The 18,627-nt window shown below is 42.5% G+C and overlaps 1 protein-coding gene across 1 annotated transcript in view; it reads right to left on the bottom strand.

Moving 5' to 3' along the window:
- Positions 1-18,627, bottom strand: part of MYH15 (myosin heavy chain 15) — a 157,648-nt gene that overhangs the window by 19,570 nt on the left and 119,451 nt on the right. Inside the window, exons 30-33 of the mRNA XM_061425934.1 lie at positions 13,991-14,187; positions 10,182-10,531; positions 7,957-8,081; positions 4,823-4,938 (exon numbers count right to left, since the gene is read on the bottom strand). Of these exons, the coding sequence (XP_061281918.1) occupies positions 4,823-4,938; positions 7,957-8,081; positions 10,182-10,531; positions 13,991-14,187 (788 nt within the window). The remainder of the gene's footprint in view (positions 1-4,822; positions 4,939-7,956; positions 8,082-10,181; positions 10,532-13,990; positions 14,188-18,627) is intronic.

The raw sequence follows: 18,627 nt of genomic DNA on the forward strand, positions 1-18,627 counted from the left end.
CTGCCTGCCTTTAGGTCCTGGGCTTTTGCTTGGCTGCCAGAAGAGGATCCCACAGGGATGCCAGCATATAAAGTCACTAGAGACTATTATGACTGAATTGTGTCTCTCTCCCCACCCCAACCAAACTCATATGTTGAAGCCCTAAACCCCAGTACCTCAGAATGCAAGTGTATTTGAAGACAGGACCTTTAAAGAGGTGATTAAGTTAAATGAGGCCCTTAGGGTGGTGAGCACCAAAGAATTGATGCTTTTGAACTGTGGTGTTGGAGAAGACTCTTGAGAGTCCCTTGGACTGCAAAGAGATCCAACTAGTCCATTCTAAAGGAGATCAGTCCTGGGTATTCTTTGGAAGGACTGATGCTAAAGCTGAAACTCCAATACTTTGGCCACCTCATGCGAAGAGTTGACTCATTGGAAAAGACTCTGATGCTGGTAGGGACTGGGGGCAGGAGGAGAAGGGGACGACGGAGGATGAGGTAGCTGGATGGCATCACTGACTCGATGGGCGTGAGTTTGGGTGAACTCCAGGAGTTGGTGATGGACAGGGAGGCCTGGCATGCTGCAATTCATGGGGTCACAAAGAGTCGGACATGACTGAGCGACTGAACTGAATCCAATCTTACTGATGTCTTTAGAAGAATAGGAAATGTGGACACAGACAGAAACTTTAGGGATGAGTGTGCACAGAGAAAAGAAAATGTGAGGATCCAGCAAACCAAGGAGAGAGGTCTCAGGGGGAACATCTTGATCTTGAACCTCCAACCTCCAGAAATGTGAGAAAATAAATTTCTGCTATTTAAGCCACCCAGTCTATTTTGTTATGGCAGCCCTAGCCCACAAGTACTACAGGGACACATACTCAACAGCACTGAAAGCTTTGAGATATTGCTCTGTCTTACATAAGGAAACTCGTTTTTGCTGAACTGACTCTACTTATACAGGAACACTAAAGCATCACTAGGCTGGTGTCAAAATCCTCCGTACAGAGATATAATCCACTTAAGCAAACAAAATGGATGTTTCAACTGTACTTTTTCCACAGTTGTTTATGCAATTTCATGAGTACCTACAGACAAGTAGAAAGTGCTACGGTTTAAGAGGCTTCCATATAATACAGGCCTGGAGAATTGCCACTAAACAATCAGCACATTCCACGCAGAGTCAAGAAATCTTTCAAATGAAAACTCCTCAAGCACATTTTTTTTTAAAGAAAAATGAAGCAGTCAAGACCAAGGCAATATGGTAAAAGTTCCTTTTCTATTTTTCCCAAAATGTGAAATATAATTTGAGGAAAGAAAACAAATGCAAACAAAATCAGAATAAAAGCTTAAATTCTGAAAAAGCTAAGGATTTTAAACTGTCAATTCAATCAGTAATATTTTTCTCTTGCAACGTTGCTCATCTATATCACAGAAATGAAAGATTTTCCTTAATTCTAATACATACGATTCAGTTTTAAAATGATTAACAAGATATTTTGCTAACTAAATGCCATGCCTGATTTTGAGATCCTGTATCTTGAAGTTGTGCTAAAATATTTTACTTAGACAGGAGAAGAAATTTAAACATATTCTTCTGGAAGAGACTCAGACAATAAAAGAAATTAAGTTGGATAGTGCATGTAGATGAAGACCATGTGGCAAAGTTCAGTATTACTAAGTTCAGAGGAGTGAACCATATGGAAGGAAAAGATGATGGATCATTCCTAGGAACCTGAGGTCACAGGTCAGGGGTGAGCTAACTATGGGCTCTGGGCCAAATTCGGCCATGTCATTTGATCTCTTATTATGGCTGCTTTCAAGCTAAGGTTGCAGACTTGAGTAGCTGCAACTGAGACTCTATGGTCCACAAAGCCAAAAATATTTACCATCTGATGCCATAAATAAAAAGCTTGCCTAACCCTTCCATAGATGATCAAAGCAAAGCAAACAAATACATTTTGATAGCATAGGGAATTTTGGTGCCTCACTCCCCAAAACTCATTCCCCAGCATCTCTCTGGGTGTGTCTGGAGAGAGCAGAATGCATGCTGGGACACCCCAGTTTTGGTCCACTGAGAAGCCCCCACACATTTCAGCATTTTCATGAATACCCTGAGTTGGGAGGGGGATGTACTTAGCCAGTGGCCCTGGAAGATTCAGGACACACACCTAACTTATTTTCAACCCCGGCTGGGGCCTTGCAGCAGGGCCCGACTTAGATGGCAGTCACAGCTGCCAGTTGGCCTTCAAGCTGGCCGTGGATATCACTCGTGCTTTCCTGGTAGAGGAGGGTGAGGATCAAAGCCCCTCCTTCCATCAGTGACTGCATTATCACCTCTCTAACTCTAGCTTTGCTAATTACAACATTTGTAAGGAAACAAAAAAGCCCTATGCTATACTAAGTCACTTCAGTCGTGTCCAACTCTGTGTGACACCAGAGATGGCAGCACACCAGGCTCCCCCATCCTTGGGATTCTCCAGGCAAGAACACTGGAGTGGGCCGCCATTTCCTTCTCCAATGCATGAAAGTGAAAAGAGAAAGTGAAGTCGCTGAGTCTTGTCCGACTCCTAGCAACCCCATGGACTGCAGCCCACCAGGCTCCTCCATCCATGGGATTTTCCAGGCAAGGGTACTGGAGTGGGGTGCCATTGCCTTCTCCGCAAAAAAGCCCTATCGATTCATAAAAGTTTGCGAAGCCCTATCTAGAATAGCAGACACAGCATGTTGCCAACATGAAGTGCTCAATAACTATGGAACAAGTGAAACATACAACCCACATATGAGCCACTCATTCTTTCACCCCAACAGGCTTCCAGCCTGGCTCACGAAGGATCAGCCCTCACCTAATGGAAGAACAGTGGGCTGGGAGGCAGAGCATCAGTGAAGTGAATGAATTACCAGAATTTGCAGCCCTACCAAGGTTTTTACCTTTGCCTCTGAGTCTCTCTCAGAGGTACTCCTGGTCCCTTCAGCATCCTGAGTCCTGTATCCTATGCCTCCCTCAGTTTCTACGGAGTTATCCAAGGATTATGTGAAATAGGACCTTGAGCCTCATCTTTTCCTCAGGCAATATTTCCCTTGAGTCCTAGATTTTACCTGGCTTATCTTTGATTGCTCAAAATCCTATGTTTTGCTAGTATTTCCCCTTGGTGTTCTCTTCCGTTTTCTTAAGATCCCTTCCTCTCCTAGCCCTGAAGTCAGACTAGACCCTCTGATTAAGGGTTTCTGATCTAGTCTCCACTGGCATGGGGCACTCAGACAGAAAGGGTCTACAAAGTACTTGTGATATTTTGTTAAGATATACTCATCTTTCCTTTCCGGATGTAGCTATTACAGTTATTATGAATCATTAACTAAAACTCATGAACAGCTCACTCCTCCCTCCAGCCCGCCCTTCTTTTTTCAGCCCCTTGACAGCTCCTGCCTCAGCTTCAATTCTTTCTTCTCCCAGCCCTAGCTGTTTGGATCTCCAGCTTCCTTTGCACTTAAATTATTATAATTGGTGAACAGCTCTCTCTACGACATCAGAGGTACCTGACAAGACGCAGACTCTCTGAGGACTCATTTTTTCTTAGCTGGGTTTATTAATAGGCACAGGTTTGACGTTACCTGAAACGAGCTTTTTTTTTTTTTTTTAATGGTACAAGGAGACATTCGTTTTTGTTCCTCGTGGAAGGAAGTAGGGCAAATATCAAGGTCCAATGTTTTTGCCCTTTATAAAAAAAAAAAGTCTTTTAGGCACAGCCTCTTAAGTAGACCAGATTTCATCCCCACCGTCAGTCCTATAGAGGAAAGTGCCAGTGAGTGAGAGCAAAGATAACTCAAAGCACACAGAGGACCAAATTTGGCTTGACACCCTCATTAAAAAGATGACCCCCATGGGAGTTTTGTCTGAAGGTGGGCTATGGGGAAGAGGCCAGTTTAACTGAACATGGTAACCTTTTCTCTTAATGGTTTAACAAACATGTTGAAAGCAAATTGCCAGTTGAACCTCAGACTCAAAAATGCTTTTCCTTGCTGACATATGGCACTGACTTAAGGGAACAGATCAGATGGATAATACAATCATAGCTAATTCCATGTGTTTATAATGGTGTCTTTGATCTACAGAGCATGAAGTGCTTTGCCAACATTGGCTTACTGATCTTCCTCGCCACCTTCTGTGACACGGATGGGGCTGCTTTCATCCCCTCACTTCACTGAGAAGCTAAGAAGTGAGATGTCTAAAATCATCAGCTTGTTATGATGAAGCTAAGAAAAGATCCTGCAACCCAGGATTCCTATTTAATTCAGTTTCCTGACTATTAAGACTCAGCTGCTTCAACAGGGATTCAATAAGCAGCTTAGCTCTTAGCTTTAGCCCCTCTCCAAACAAATGGCTACAGGTACAGGCAGAGGGGAGGTGGAAACTTCACTCTGATCTGACATTAATTTTAATGTCCAGCATCACTTTTTTTTGGGTTCTTTTCCTTCACTGTTCGGCACCATCAGTCAGCGTCTTGAATACTCAAGAAAGAAGCTTGTTGTAGGGAGACCCAGGCAGTATATACAGTCCTTATCCACATACTTTGGCTTTTTTTGGTGTGTTATCTTGAGTTTTGTACGCAAGCAGAAGCTGCTTGAATAAGAAAATCATAAACATTAATAGTAATCATGTTAGAGGTATTCTTTTATACTAACAGTGCTGTGCTGACTAGGAAGAGTCTAGTGTTGGGTCAGACCAGCTGTCTCTGTGCTAATATTCCAACACAGGTTATAAAAGTAGCCAAACACAATGAATCCTTGTTCAGTTAAGGATCCTGAAATATGTAACTGTTGTTCATCAAAATAGTTGTACATACCTAAAATTTTCTATTTCTTCATCTTTCTCTGAAAGCTTCCTTTCAAGTTCCGCTTTAGTGTCTGAGAGTTCAAGCTGCAAACGAAGAACCTTGCTTTCATTACGCTCCAGAGCTCCCTGAAATACACAAATAAAAAGCATTAAATTAAGCCCACTTTTGGACAAAAGTATTTTTTTCTCTAAATATATGTCACTAATGGAGCTCTCTTTAGAATTGCTAGGAATAGTCAAAGTTCAAATCAGATTCCTGAAGACTGAAACAGGATGAGAGACAAGCGATTACCTTTCTTTGTCATGTTAGTTATAGCTCTGACATCCGGAGGGCTTTCAGCTGTAGTTCAAGAACTAGAATCTCAAGCATTTTTTTTTAAGTAGAAATGTTCAATCTTGTCTATGACTGCATTTCAATTTTTAAATTTATTACTCTAGACTTTTTTTTAGTGGTTCCATCTTTAGGATGAATCAATAAAAGTATGAAAGCTAAAACATGGAAGGTGATAACTCCTACTGGAAACTTCAATTTTGAACATCACAGAGGGATAGAGAAAAAGTTGAAAGCATTTGGGGAGCAAGGAACAGGAGAGCGCTCAAATAAAGGAAACTGGGGTATACCTGACACATAATGCTTGGTGTGAGCCATTATTATCGTAACTATTACTATTACTTCAAATGGATTGCTCTGACAGGCAGGGAAGGCTCCTGCTCCTTTGAATGTTAAATATAGGCAAGGCAATTACTTCCAGAAATGTTATAAAGGTGTTTCAAGTTGAAAAGGGTAGGTCTGATTAAATTTGAAAGTCTGTTCCACAGATAAAATTTCATATAGAAGAAGAAACAAAAAGAACACTTGGAGATGACAGAGGAGGATGTTTATAAAGGGGACAAGAGGTGACAACGATCTATTGGTCAGTTAGCCACTGGCAGACAGTCCTGAGGGCAGAAGCCACTTTTACAGCCTCTTCTGAGGAGTGCTTAGCACATAATACCAAAAGTGGAAAGTAAAACCAAGTAGCAGTTTCAAAATAAAAATAAGAAAAGATGTTGGGAATTTAATATGGCTTAAAGCCTTGCTGCTGTTCTCACAATACTAACTTCAATATAAAAGAAAATTTTAAAAATGCTTGGATAGCAATTTCCTCTGAGGGAATGGTGCCTTTCCTTCCAGGGGAAACTGTCACCTCTAACCCTTTTGAATGCCCTGAGAAAGTGAATCTTTGAAGGTGACCTGCAATAGTTTGAGCTTTATGACTTCAAAAATAGTCTGATAATGTTTTTCATTAAGGCTCACCCAGAAAAATAAATAACCCAGTATTACAAATACATGTCCAAGTTGATGAAGTATTCATGGATGCAGGTGAAGACAAAACTTGAGAAAATGTGAATAGAATATAACGCCATCTAGTGCTACTAACGGAGAAGGCAATGGCACCCCACGCCAGTACTCTTGCCTGGAAAATCCCATGGACAGAGGAGCCTGGTAGGCTGCTGCAGTCCATGAGGTCGTGAAGAGTCGGACACGACTGAGCGACTTCACTTTCACTTTTCACTTTCATGCATTGGAGAAGGAAATGGCAACCCACTCCAGTGTTCTTGCCTGGGGAATCCCAGGGACGGGGGAGCCTGGTGGGCTGCCGTCTATGGGGTCGCAGAGAGTCGGACACGACTGATGCGACTTAGCAGCAGCAGCAGCAGTGCTACTAAATGGTAGGAACGCTATGGCCTTAACCATCTCCCTTCATTGTGCCAGTCAATTTAATGAAAAAGACTTCTACATGTTATGTAGGACTAACATTAACCTTGCCCAATCATAGCTCTCATTGGCTTCTCATGTTGCTTGAAATTTCTACTGTAAAAGTTACTTTTGGAGGTTAAGGTAGTGGCTTTAGAAAGTTCCTAGCCAAGGTGACTGGAGAACCAAAGGAAACAAGTGAATGAAACAAAATTCAACCACTTTAGGGGACACCACAATGCCAACTGAAAGGATTCTATATAAAATATAGATCTCAGAAAACAATTTGCATAAAAAGGCAAGTGCTCTGTCAAGAGCCATCCAGTTGACTCATCTGCCTGGCAGATTTCTTACAGAAATGTGATGGTGAGATAAACTGACATTGCTTGACATAGAGCAATCCTTTGGGGTTTCATTTTTTCATTACAGCACCTTTCAAAAGGCCTGTGCCTGAAACTGACTGCTATGCCTTTTTAAAACTGATTGTCTCTGTTAGAAGGTAAGTGGATGAGACGTGCATTTTGAATGCTACCTGGTGCTTGGTCAAAGGGTGGGTCAAAAAAATGCAATTCAACTGTGAGAACAGAAGCTTTGTAGGCCTTGTTAACTACTTAATGACCATGACAGGATAACTTCCTTCTGAGTTCAGCCTCTTTGGCAAAAAGATTTTCTCGCAGGTCCTTTCAATCACTAGCTAGCACATGCCTAGGGATAAAGCCAGATATTCTTCCTGAACATTTAATCCATAACACTGAAAACACTCCTATCAAACAACCTTCACAAAGATGAGTTTTCAGCAACAAATGAGAACATTGCTTTGAATTCATTTTTAAAACCAAAGTTTTTTGGGGAAAAAAAAGGTTTTGACTGATTTCATTTAAAGAGAGGGTCAGGTATGAGGATATTTAGTTATGAAACATCCAACAAATATTTATTGAACTTCTCCTATACACCAGGCAATGTTCTAGTCCAGTGCCTCCCAGGAATCTTGTTTAAATGCAGATTCTGATTCAACAGAGCTGGGGAGAGGGCTGAGAGTCTGAATTTCTAACAAGCTCCCCAGCGATGCCCAGGCAACTGGTCTCCAGGCCACATTTAGAGCAGCAAGGGCCTAGGTAATGGGGAAAAGTCAGGGAACAAGATACACACGGTTCCTGTTTTCCTTACAGTCAAGAGTCTGCATCACAATTGTTTATCCTGTTCAATGAGCCTCAATCTCCTCATTTGCACAATGAGAACAACAGTCTGCTAGGGATATTACACAAAATAGTGCATACAAAGCACTTGGCATAGTTCCAAGCATGCAGTTAAGCCTTAAGTGTCTTTGTGGTGGTGGTGTTATTAGAATGCAGATCTTCTGCACTGTCACAATGATAAAAGTCTTCTTTGCTCCCCAGAGGTAATACCTCAGCCTCCTCCAATGCCATCTGAACTTCATTCTTTTCTTGTTCAATCTGTTTCTTGACCTTTTCCATTTTACTTAAGTTCTTCTTTCCTTCTCTCACCTGATTTGTCAGATTAGAAATCTCCTCTGGGGAGGAAAGAAAGACAAAATTAGTGAAAGGAACCAGTCTCAGACCCATTCTATCAGGCATAACAGACAGTTCTGGAAGGCCAGCTGGGACCCTGGTCATGCCATTCTTGGTAACTTGATGACAAGGCCACTGCTGGCACTATGGGATCTTTGTTTGAATTTGAAAAAATGAATACCTTTTCAATATATTCTTTTAGAATCTGCCAGAAAGCTGTCTACAACTACTGGTGAGAACGGTGCTTCTTAGAATATTTGCATCAAACAACCTGTGCAACTGTACATGCCAATCCACTTGTCAGAGCCACACCAGATACTGCCTGGTGGGGCCCTAGGACACAGACCTGGAGTCATTATTTCAGTGGAAGAGCTTAGCTATGAACACCAATAATGGTGGCTGTTGTGACAGCAGTTGCAACACCAGGATGGGAACTTACAGCGTGTCATTGTCTGCCAGGAGCCAACGCATGAACCCTCTCATGAACACAAGCCTTTGACAGAGCAAGGCATCCAGAAGTGATAAAATCTCCACCACCGGACCCTGTTACTGTCAGTTCTGCCTTTTCATTGAGGAAGCCTCTGGAACCTTAGAGGAGCAGAGCAGGGCCAAGTGCTCTGGGAATTACCCACAGTCCAGAGGCAGTGGAAGGTGTTCAAGAGCCTGCCTGCTTCTCTGGCTCTGAGGATACCTAGCCTAAGACAGGATGGGACAAGAAGTTTAAAGTTACAAAAACAAACCCATTAGATGATAATTCTCATGTGAATAACAGATTCTTGTCTGATATAGCCTGTCCAGAAGACAGGCTCCTAAGAGAAAACTCAAGGCAGTGATTCTCTACTCTGACCACACCTTAGAATTACTTGGAGAGCTTCTGAAACACACTTCTGCCCAAGCTCCACCCCAGACCAAGTGAGGTCTCCATTTGTATTTCTGGGAACTTACTAGAAATACAAATTCTCAGACCCCTTCCTAGACTTACCGGATCAGAAACTCTGAGGGAGGGGCCCGCCCAACTGGGTTTTAACAAGCCCTCTAGGTGCTTCTGACACCATCAAAGTTTTCTAACTGTTCCAGCACCCCTCACGGGCCCAGTGAACTGATCACGGATGGTATAGATCAACAGAGAAAGCAGGTTTTATTTATGTCTCCAAGAGTAATGACCTTATTCCCAGGGCACCTCAGGATTGTAACACATGTCACTGCTGGTGCTGCTATAAATTGGCAGCCCTCTTTGAAGGGCTGCTGGGCAGTATTTTAAAATTTAAAAATTCATTCCTTTAACCCAGCAATTTCATTTCTAGGACTTTATCCTACTGAAATATTTGTACATGTCCACAAATACATGTACAGGGATGTACAATATAGGATTATTTATAATTGTGGAAAATTGTATCTAAAATGAATAAGGTCTATTGAAATGTGTCAGTTATCCTTATTATAAACACTGTTGCTAATAACAATCACGTGGTAGGCTACAGGTACAGGCCTGGTGGCAAAGCCCATAGTTAAGTACGTATGTGGTAGAATCAAGCTGTCTGGGCTCAAATCTCAGATCAGCCACTTAGCAAATGTGAATTTGGCCAAGTTCTTAAACTTAAATGACTCAATCTAGTCTGCATTTTACAGATAGAGAAACTAACTCATAAGATTGCTCTGAGACTTAAATAATGAATATTTGTATAAAGAACAGTGCCTGGCACACAGGCTAGGCTTTTGAAGTATTTGTTAAATGAGAAAATATATTAATAAATTTTTAAAAGGTACAGAATAATCTGCAATTTAAGTTAAAAAAATACTTGCCTGCATATGTGCATGGAAAATCTTGGTAAGGCTAGAGATATAAAGAAATTCTTAATACGCTTACTTTACTGCGGGGAACTGGGGCTGAAGGCAGGAATGTAGTCTTATTTTTAGAACTCATTTAATGAAAATAGTATCTGTCGTTAAAAAAAAAAAAAAATCCAAAGGAAGTATTACAAATGGCAAAGTTGAGACCCGAGCAGGACTGTGAAGATGCTGAGCCGTCTATGCTGGAGGCGGCGGCTGAGTCCCTGTCGAGCGCACTTCCGGTGCCCGGCTGGCTTCTCAGCACAATGTACCTTTCAGGTGCTTATTCTCCCTCCGCAGGGCCTCCTGGCTCATGGTGCCCTCCTCGTAGCTGTGCTTGAGCTCCAGGAGCTGGATGCTGAGGGCGCGGGCCTCCTTTTTTGCGGCATCCAGCATCGCCTGGGACTCCTCGTGCTTCCGCCTCCAGTCGTCCAGGCTCTTGTCAAAATGCTGCTGCTTCTGGTTGAGTGCGGCAGCCGCAGACCGCGCCTGCCCAAGATCAGACAGGGTGTCCCCGAGCTCAAGCTGCAGTCGGAGCCTGGCCCTCTCCAGGGAGGCGTTTCTGGCATTGGCCACCCCCATGGCTTCCGCAGCCTCCTGCAACCGAAGTGCCAGCTTCTTCCTGAGAAGAGGAGGCCCAAAGGGGAATGAAGCCACAACTCTCATCCAATGTGTCCTTATTAAACACAGCGCTGCGGTACAAACAGGGGAGCCCCCAAGGGTGGTTTCACAGTATGAAGGGAAGTACCTTGTGTCTGAAAAAGACCTCCTTGTGCTGTAGAACCCAGATATCTGCTGACCACCACCCTCTGGCTCCTGTGTCCACAGGTCTTTTATGTTCCCCCACCCTTTGGCAACCTGGACTTAAAACTCAGAATCTCTGAATCCCTGTAAGTATCTGCTTTCCCTGAACCTTAAATAAGCAATGCAGACATTATCCAGAACAAGAAAAGTGAATAAGAGGAAGATGGTACTGAACGCCCAGCAGTAAGCAACTGTTAAAAGTTTTGGGCATATCTAGTCTCTAAAGCGGAGAAGGCAATGGCACACCACTCCAGTACTTTTGCCTAGAAAATCCCATGGACAGAGGAGCCTGGTAGGCTGCAGTCCATGGGGTCGCTAAGAGTCCGACACTACTGAGCGACTTCACTTTCACTTTTCACATTCATGCATTGAAGAGGGAAATGGCAACCCACTCCAGTGTTCTTGCCTGGAGAATCCCAGGGACGGGAAGCCTGGTGGGCTGCCGTCTATGGGGTCACACAGAGTCGGACACAACTGAAGTGACTTAGCAGCAGCAGCAGCAGCAGTCTCTAAAGAGTTCCTTGGCTACCTTGCTTGCAAAGAGCCTTCTTCAGCTCTCTCCTGCTCACTGTCTCCCCCTCTCATCATGTGACTTTTAAACATGCCCAGATTCTCTCTTCTCTGAATTTCTTCTCCAACTGGGCTCCTCTTCCCCACCGTGTATACCCACATCCATCCCAGCGGTATGCTCACTTATCAGGTCCTGCTGCTGTTAGGGGTACTTTAGCCTCTGTCTGTCCTCCCTTCAGCATACTCTGAGATGGAGCAGCTTATTAAAATGCTTCCCTTCCACCACACTTACAATGCAGTGCTCTTATGCTCCCTAATGGATGCAATGTGTTCTCTTGTTCACGTCTCCTGCAGGGACACTGGTAGTTCCATTCTACTCATTCATCACACCTCTTACATGAAAGGTACTGTATGTACCAAAGCTTTTTCCAATCTACTGTTATTAAACAGAAAATGGTCCTCAGGAATTAATATGTGCCACATAACTAACCCAACAGAGCAATGTGCTCATAAAGCCCCCTTTAGGAATCCTGTCAAAACCAACCTGTGCTCAGTGTCCAGGAAGGACCTGGGCTTCAACAACTACTCTTTGCTCACTGGCTTTCTAGCCATAGTCACTTCATGTCTTTGCTTCATTCTTCTTAACTGTTAAGAGAAGACTCTGATGTACTGCATGGTGACTATTGTTGATAATATTGTATTATATATGTGAGTGTTGCTATGAGAATAGAGCTTTAATTTTCTCACCATAACAACAATAACAAAATGGTAATTCTGTGGGGTAAAGGAGGTATTAACCAACCATACCGTGGTAAAGATTTCACAACATGTGCATATTTCAAATTATTATATTGTACACCTTAACTGTACACCATACACAATGGTGTATGTCAATCATATTTCTATAAAGCTGGATAAAAAATAGGAGATTCTGATGTTCTATCCCACTTAAAACAAGAATCTTGTAAAATAATTGCACATATGTTAACTACTTTAGAAATGCTTAACTGGAACCAGAAAACAGGAATTTTACTTTGGGTGACCAACTGCTGAGGGACTGAGGGGTTGTGCCAGGACACAGGGCTATCAGGGCTCAAATCTGGCAAATCCAGGGCAAACTGGACAACTGATCACCTTCATTTGGCTGATAATGTTTTTCTACATTTACTGCCAACTGCCATTTTGCTCTTTAACTTGCCAACCATAAGCACCTACATGGTTGCCTAGAATATGCAAGAAGATGTGGGAGAAGAAGAAATCAAATCCCTTTCCTCGGGGAAACTCAGAGCTCAGAGGCACTAAATGGGCTCATGGGGGAGCTTGATTCCACTAAACTAACCCAAGCCTGGAAATCTAAGCAGACAGATCTTCAACTTTCCAATTTAAAACAAAAAAATACAATCCTAGATTTTTTTGTAATTCCACCTCCCTGAGGGGATTTAGAGGCAAAGCATAATAGAGATAATGCTTTATTTATTTGTTGTTTAAGTTTAAAGCACACACACACACACAAAAAAGTCTTCAGATATAATCACATTTGCCATTTCTCTCTAGTTGTCATCGACTATAAGACCATGATTTGTTAGTTCAAACAAATCTATGTGGTCATAAGTAACCCACATACTTTCTCTCTTTTCTGTCTCTTAGAAATCTTCAAACAGAATGACTGGTAGACACTTTCACCGGAATTCTTCAATTAGGAAAAAAAAAATCTTAACTTTAGAAGCAAATGCCATATTTTGGATATGAGGAGCCATTTCAGTTCAAGGCCCCACTTTTCTGTGGTCCCGAGTTTTTAACACATTCACCATGGGTATTTTTAGTATCTGTCATCACAAAGCCCTTTTTAAGTTATTGTGGCTACAGAGGCAGATCTCTTGGTATCCCCCCTTTAGGGACAGAATACAGCAGCTGTTCAGCACATGTACAGCAATGTCTTTCAAAGATTTAGGTGAAGAACTGAAAAATAATATATTTGGTTGATACTAAAGAGAAATGTATTGATCTTCCCTGGATTTTTGCTAAGCTACCAAGCCAGGGACATACTATTTTGAGTCAACCTTTAACGCTGGTTTGACACTGTCTCTCAAAGACACACAGTTCTTTGACCTCTAAGCAAAAAGCTTTAGAACTACATCCTGGGACTAAGTCTTAATTCATGTAGGCCCCAAACTTCTGTAGTTCCCGGAAGAACTTCTAAAGCCTTTGTGTAGTGTTGTCTATGTCCTAACCTTAGAGGTGGCCCAAAGGCGATTTCTTTTCAAAGGAACTTTTGTCCCATAGACAGGATGACAGATCCTAACACATTTCCAGCTGCCCCTGTCCATCTTCACAGACAACTTTGTAGTCTACAAGTTGTAGATCAGAGACATTTTTGGATAACTTTAATGTATGGAGATGTATACAGACGTGGACTCCATTATTCTGGTGTTCCAAATGAAACCCAGGATTTTACATGTTAGCCTGTTTTCAGACCATAGCTCAGTCACATCTGTGAAGACTTCTCTTCTATCTCTAGAAAGAACCTCCTTTCCCCCCAGGACTTCTCTCTAATGTTTGTCGCTCTGTATTATAATATTAATTTTTGAACCTCTCTAGAGTATGTGCTTCTTGCCAGTGGTGGCTGTTTCAGCTTTGGTCTTGGGCTTATTCACACAGTTGGTGAGGACTTGCTAAGTGCACATGTGAAGCCTTGAAGACAAAGCCACTATTCTCAGAGTCCTCTGCATAACTAACTCCAGGGTCAGGGTAGCCCTGCCCCACTCACTTGGCATCCTCCAAGTCCTCAGCACGCTGGATGGTGTCATCCTCGTACTTGGTCCTCCACTTCACCATTTCAGCATTGCCTTTGAGCAGGGCCTGCAGCAGCTCAGCCTTGGCCGCTTGTTCTTCCTCGTACTGCTCTCGTAGAAGGTCACAATCACGCTTGGCCGACTTCACGGCCTGGGCCAGGGCACTCTGTGACTGCAGGGGACACACACAGGTGTAAAAAGGCACCACCACCATTAATGATGAAAGCTTCAGAGGTGACATCATCTTTTTTAGATAAGGTTAATAACCACCTGCCACAGATGCAAGCTGAACCCGAACCTAGCTAGTTAATACTAGGGAGAGAATTTGGGACAAGAGAAAGGAGAGGGTATCTAATTGCTGCCATTAAAACAAGGAAGAGAGTTCTATTTAGGGAAATGCCAGCCTGACAATGTGGGCTTCAATAATAGTCAGGCCTGGAGTTCTAGAAATAGTGCAGCATGCAAAGGTAGCAAAACACTCACTATCACTTAGGTAGTAAGATTTATATTTAGCAATATACAAGACACTGGTCTTGTTTGGGCTAGAAAGGACCACTGAGTTTAGTCTAGCCTTTTCATTCCATTGATAAAGAAAACAAAATCTTTTATTTTACATGAAAATCTCTAAAATCTTTATTACTTTAAAACAGTGCTATCCAATAGAAGTTTCCGTAGTGATAAAAATATTCTCTCTATATATATTGTCCAATACGGTAACCACTAGTCATGTGGCTGTTAAACATTCAAAATGTGCCCAACTGAATTTCAATTTTATTTAATTCTAATTAATATCAATTTAAATTCAGGTAGCCACCTGTAGCATAGTAGTGGCTTCTGTATTTATTGGACTGTAGAGCTAATAATTATTTGTCACTTAAGGCATGGTTTGATTAACCTAGCAACATCATTCCCAAGAGATAACCTAATCTAGTGGGAAGAAGCAGGGTCTCTGCCAGTCCTCATGGGTCCTTAATACAAATTAGGAAGAAACCTCTTCCCAGATGCAGCTCTGAAAGCACAAGGCTTGGTTAATGGCAGCCTCAGGCAGACACTGAAGGGCTTTGAATGAGGAGGAATAATATTTAGTTCCTTGGTGGCTCAGACAGTAGGAATCTGCCTGTGATGTGGGAGAGCCAGGTTCAATCCCTGGGTCAGGAAGAGTCCCTGGAGAAGGGAATGGCAACCCACCATAGTGTTTTTGTCTGGGAAATCCCATGGACAAAGAAGCCTGGCAGGCTATAGTCCTTGAGGTCATAAACAGTCAGACATGACTAAGCAACTAACACTGGGAAGGACAGAGAGATTAGAATCTGGGAAACTTGGCTTCAAATTATGGTCCTTCCTCTCATTTAATATATATTTAGTGAACACTTGTTCTAAGCAACAGTGTTAACCAAAGTAAATAAAATGGAGACAAAGCCTTTGTCCAAAGAACCTAAATGGAGGAGGATATATGAAAACAAGTATGTACAAAAATTAATAAATAAGATTGCTGAGAGCACTGAGATCATAAAACAGACTGACAAGAGGACACATGTTTGGCTTTTTCTCATCATGCCCCAAAGGCCTCCAAGAAGGGCCTTCAAACAGTGGGAATAGTCCTAATGATGGCAGCTTATTTAAGAGGCAGTGAGGCAGCCACGGTGATTCAGTTCAGTTCAGTTCAGTCACTCAGTCGTATCCGACTCTTTGCGACTCCATGAATCGCAGCACGCCAGGCCTCCCTGTCCATCACCAATTCCCGGAGTTCACCCAGACTCACATCCATCGAGTCAGTGATGCCATCCAGCCATCTCATCCTCTGTCATCCCCTTCTCCTCTTGCCCCCAATCCCTCCCAGCATCAGAGTCTTTTCCATTGAGTCAACTCTTCGCATGAGGTGCCCAAAGTACTGGAGTTTCAGCTTTAGCATCATTCCTTCCAAAGAAATCCCGGGGCTGATCTCCTTCAGAATGGACTGGTTGGATCTCCTTGTAGTCCAAGGGACTCTCAAGAGTCTTCTCCAACACCACAGTTCAAAGGCATCAATTCTTTGGCGCTCAGCCTTCTTCACAGTCCAACTCTCACATCCATACATGACCACAGGAAAAACCATAGCCTTGACTAGATGGACCTTTGTTGGCAAAGTAATGTCTCTGCTTTTGAATATGCTATCTAGCTTGGCCATAACTCTCCTTCCAAGGAGTAAGCGTCTTTTAATTTCATGGCTGCAGTCACCATCTGCAGTGATTTTGGAGCCCCCAAAATAAAGTCTGACACTGTTTCCACTGTTTCCCCATCTATTTCCCATGAAGTGATGGGACCGGATGCCATGATCTTCATTTTCTGAATGTTGAGCTTTAAGACAACTTTTTCACTCTCCTCTTTCACTTTCATCAAGAGGCTTTTTAGTTCCTCTTCACTTTCTACCATAAGGGTGGTGTCATCTGCATATCTGAGGTTATTGATATTTCTCCCAGCAATCTTGATTCCAGCTTGTGTTTCTTCCAGTCCAGCGTTTCTCATGATGTACTCTGCATATAAGTTAAATAAGCAGGGTGACAATATACAGCCTTGACGTACTCCTTTTCCTATTTGGAACCAGTCTGTTGTTCTATGTCCAGTTCTAACTGTTGCTTCCTGACCTGCATACAAATTTCTCAAGAGGCAGATCAGGTGGTCTGGTATTTCCATCTCTTTCAGAATTTTCCACAGTTTATTGTGATCCACACAGTCAAAGGCTTTGGCATAGTCAATAAAGCAGAAATAGATGCTTTTCTGGAACTCTCTTGCTTTTTCCATGATCCAGCGGATGTTGGCAATTTGATTTCTGGTTCCTCTGCCTTTTCTAAAACCAGCTTGAACATCAGGAAGTTCACGGTTCACATATTGCTGAAGCCTGGCTTGGAGAATTTTGAGCATTACTTTACTAGCGTGTGAGATGAGTGTAATTGTGCAGTAGTTTGAGCATTCTTTGGCATTGCCTTTCTTTGGGATTGGAATGAAAACTGACCTTTTCCAGTCCTGTGGCCACTGCTGAGTTTTCCAAACTTGCTGGCATATTGAGTGCAACACTTTCACAGCATCATCTTTCAGGATTTGAAATAGCTCAACTGGAATTCCATCACCTCCACTAGCTTTGTTCGTAGTGATGCTTTCTAAGGCGCACTTGACTTCACATTCCAGGATGTCTGGCTCTAGATGAGTGATCACACCATCGTGATTATCTGGATTGTGAAGATCTTTTTGTACAGTTCTTCTGTGTATTCTTGCCATCTCTTCTTAATATCTTCTGCTTCTGTTAGGTCCATACCATTTCTGTCCTTTATCGAGCCCATCTTTGCATGAAATGTTCCCTTGGTATCTCTAATTTTCTTGAAGAGATCTCTAGTCTTTCCCATTCTGTTGTTTTCCTCTATTTCTTTGCATTGATCGCTGGAGAAGGCTTTCTTATCTCTTCTTGCTATTCTTTGGAACTCTGCATTCAGATGCCTATATCTTTCCTTTTCTCCTTTGCTTTTCACTTCTCTTCTTTCAAAGCTATTTGTAAGGCCTCCCCAGACAGCCATTTTGCCTTTTTGCGTTTCTTTTCCACAGGGATGGTCTTGATCCCTGTCTCCTGTACAATGTCACGAACCTCCGTCCATAGTTCGTCAGGCACTCTGTCTATCAGATCTAGTCCCTTAAATCTATTTCTCACTTCCACTGTATAATCATAAGGGATTTGATTTAGGTCATACCTGAATGGTCTAGTGGTTTTCCCCACTTTCTTCAATTTAAGTCTGAATTTGGCAATAAGGAGTTCATGATCTGAGCCACAGTCAGCTGCCAGTCTTGTTTTTGCTGACTGTATAGAGCTTCTCCATCTTTGGCTGCAAAGAATATAATCAATCTAATTTCGGTGTTGACCATCTGGTGATGTCCATGTATAGAGTCTTCTCTTGTGTTGTTGGAAGAGGGTGTTTGTTATGATCAGTGCATTTTCTTGGCAAAACTCTATTAGTCTTTGCCCTGCTTCATTCCGTATTCCAAGGCCAAATTTGCCTGTTACTCCAGGTGTTTCTTGACTTCCTACTTTTGCATTCTAGTCCCCTATAATGAAAAGGACATCTTTTTTGGGTGTTAGTTCTAAAAGGTCTTATAGGTCTTCATAGAACCGTTCAACTTCAGCTTCTTCAGCGTTACTGGTTGGGGCATAGACTTGGATTACCATGATATTGAATGGTTTACCTTGTAAATGAACAGAGATCATTCTGTCGTTTTTGAGATTGCATCCAAGTACTGCATTTTGGATTCTTTTGTTGACCATGATGGCTACTCCATTTCTTCTGAGGGATTCCTGCCCGCAGTAGTAGATATAATGATAATCTGAGTTAAATTCACCCATTCCAGTCCATTTTAGTTCGCTGATTCCTAGAATGTCAACATTCACTCTTGCCGTCTCCTGTTTGACCACTTCCAATTTGCCTTGATTCATGGCCCTGACATGCCAGGTTCCTATGCAATATTGCTCTTTACAGCATCAGATCTGGCTTCTGTCACCAGTCACATCCACAGCTGGGTATTGTTCTGCTTTGGCTCCATCCCTTCATTCTTTCTGGAGTTATTTCTCCACTGATCTCCAGGAGAAGTG

Source organism: Bos javanicus, chromosome 1, assembly GCF_032452875.1.
Source record: "Bos javanicus breed banteng chromosome 1, ARS-OSU_banteng_1.0, whole genome shotgun sequence".
In the NCBI taxonomy this organism is placed as follows: Eukaryota; Metazoa; Chordata; class Mammalia; order Artiodactyla; family Bovidae; genus Bos; species Bos javanicus.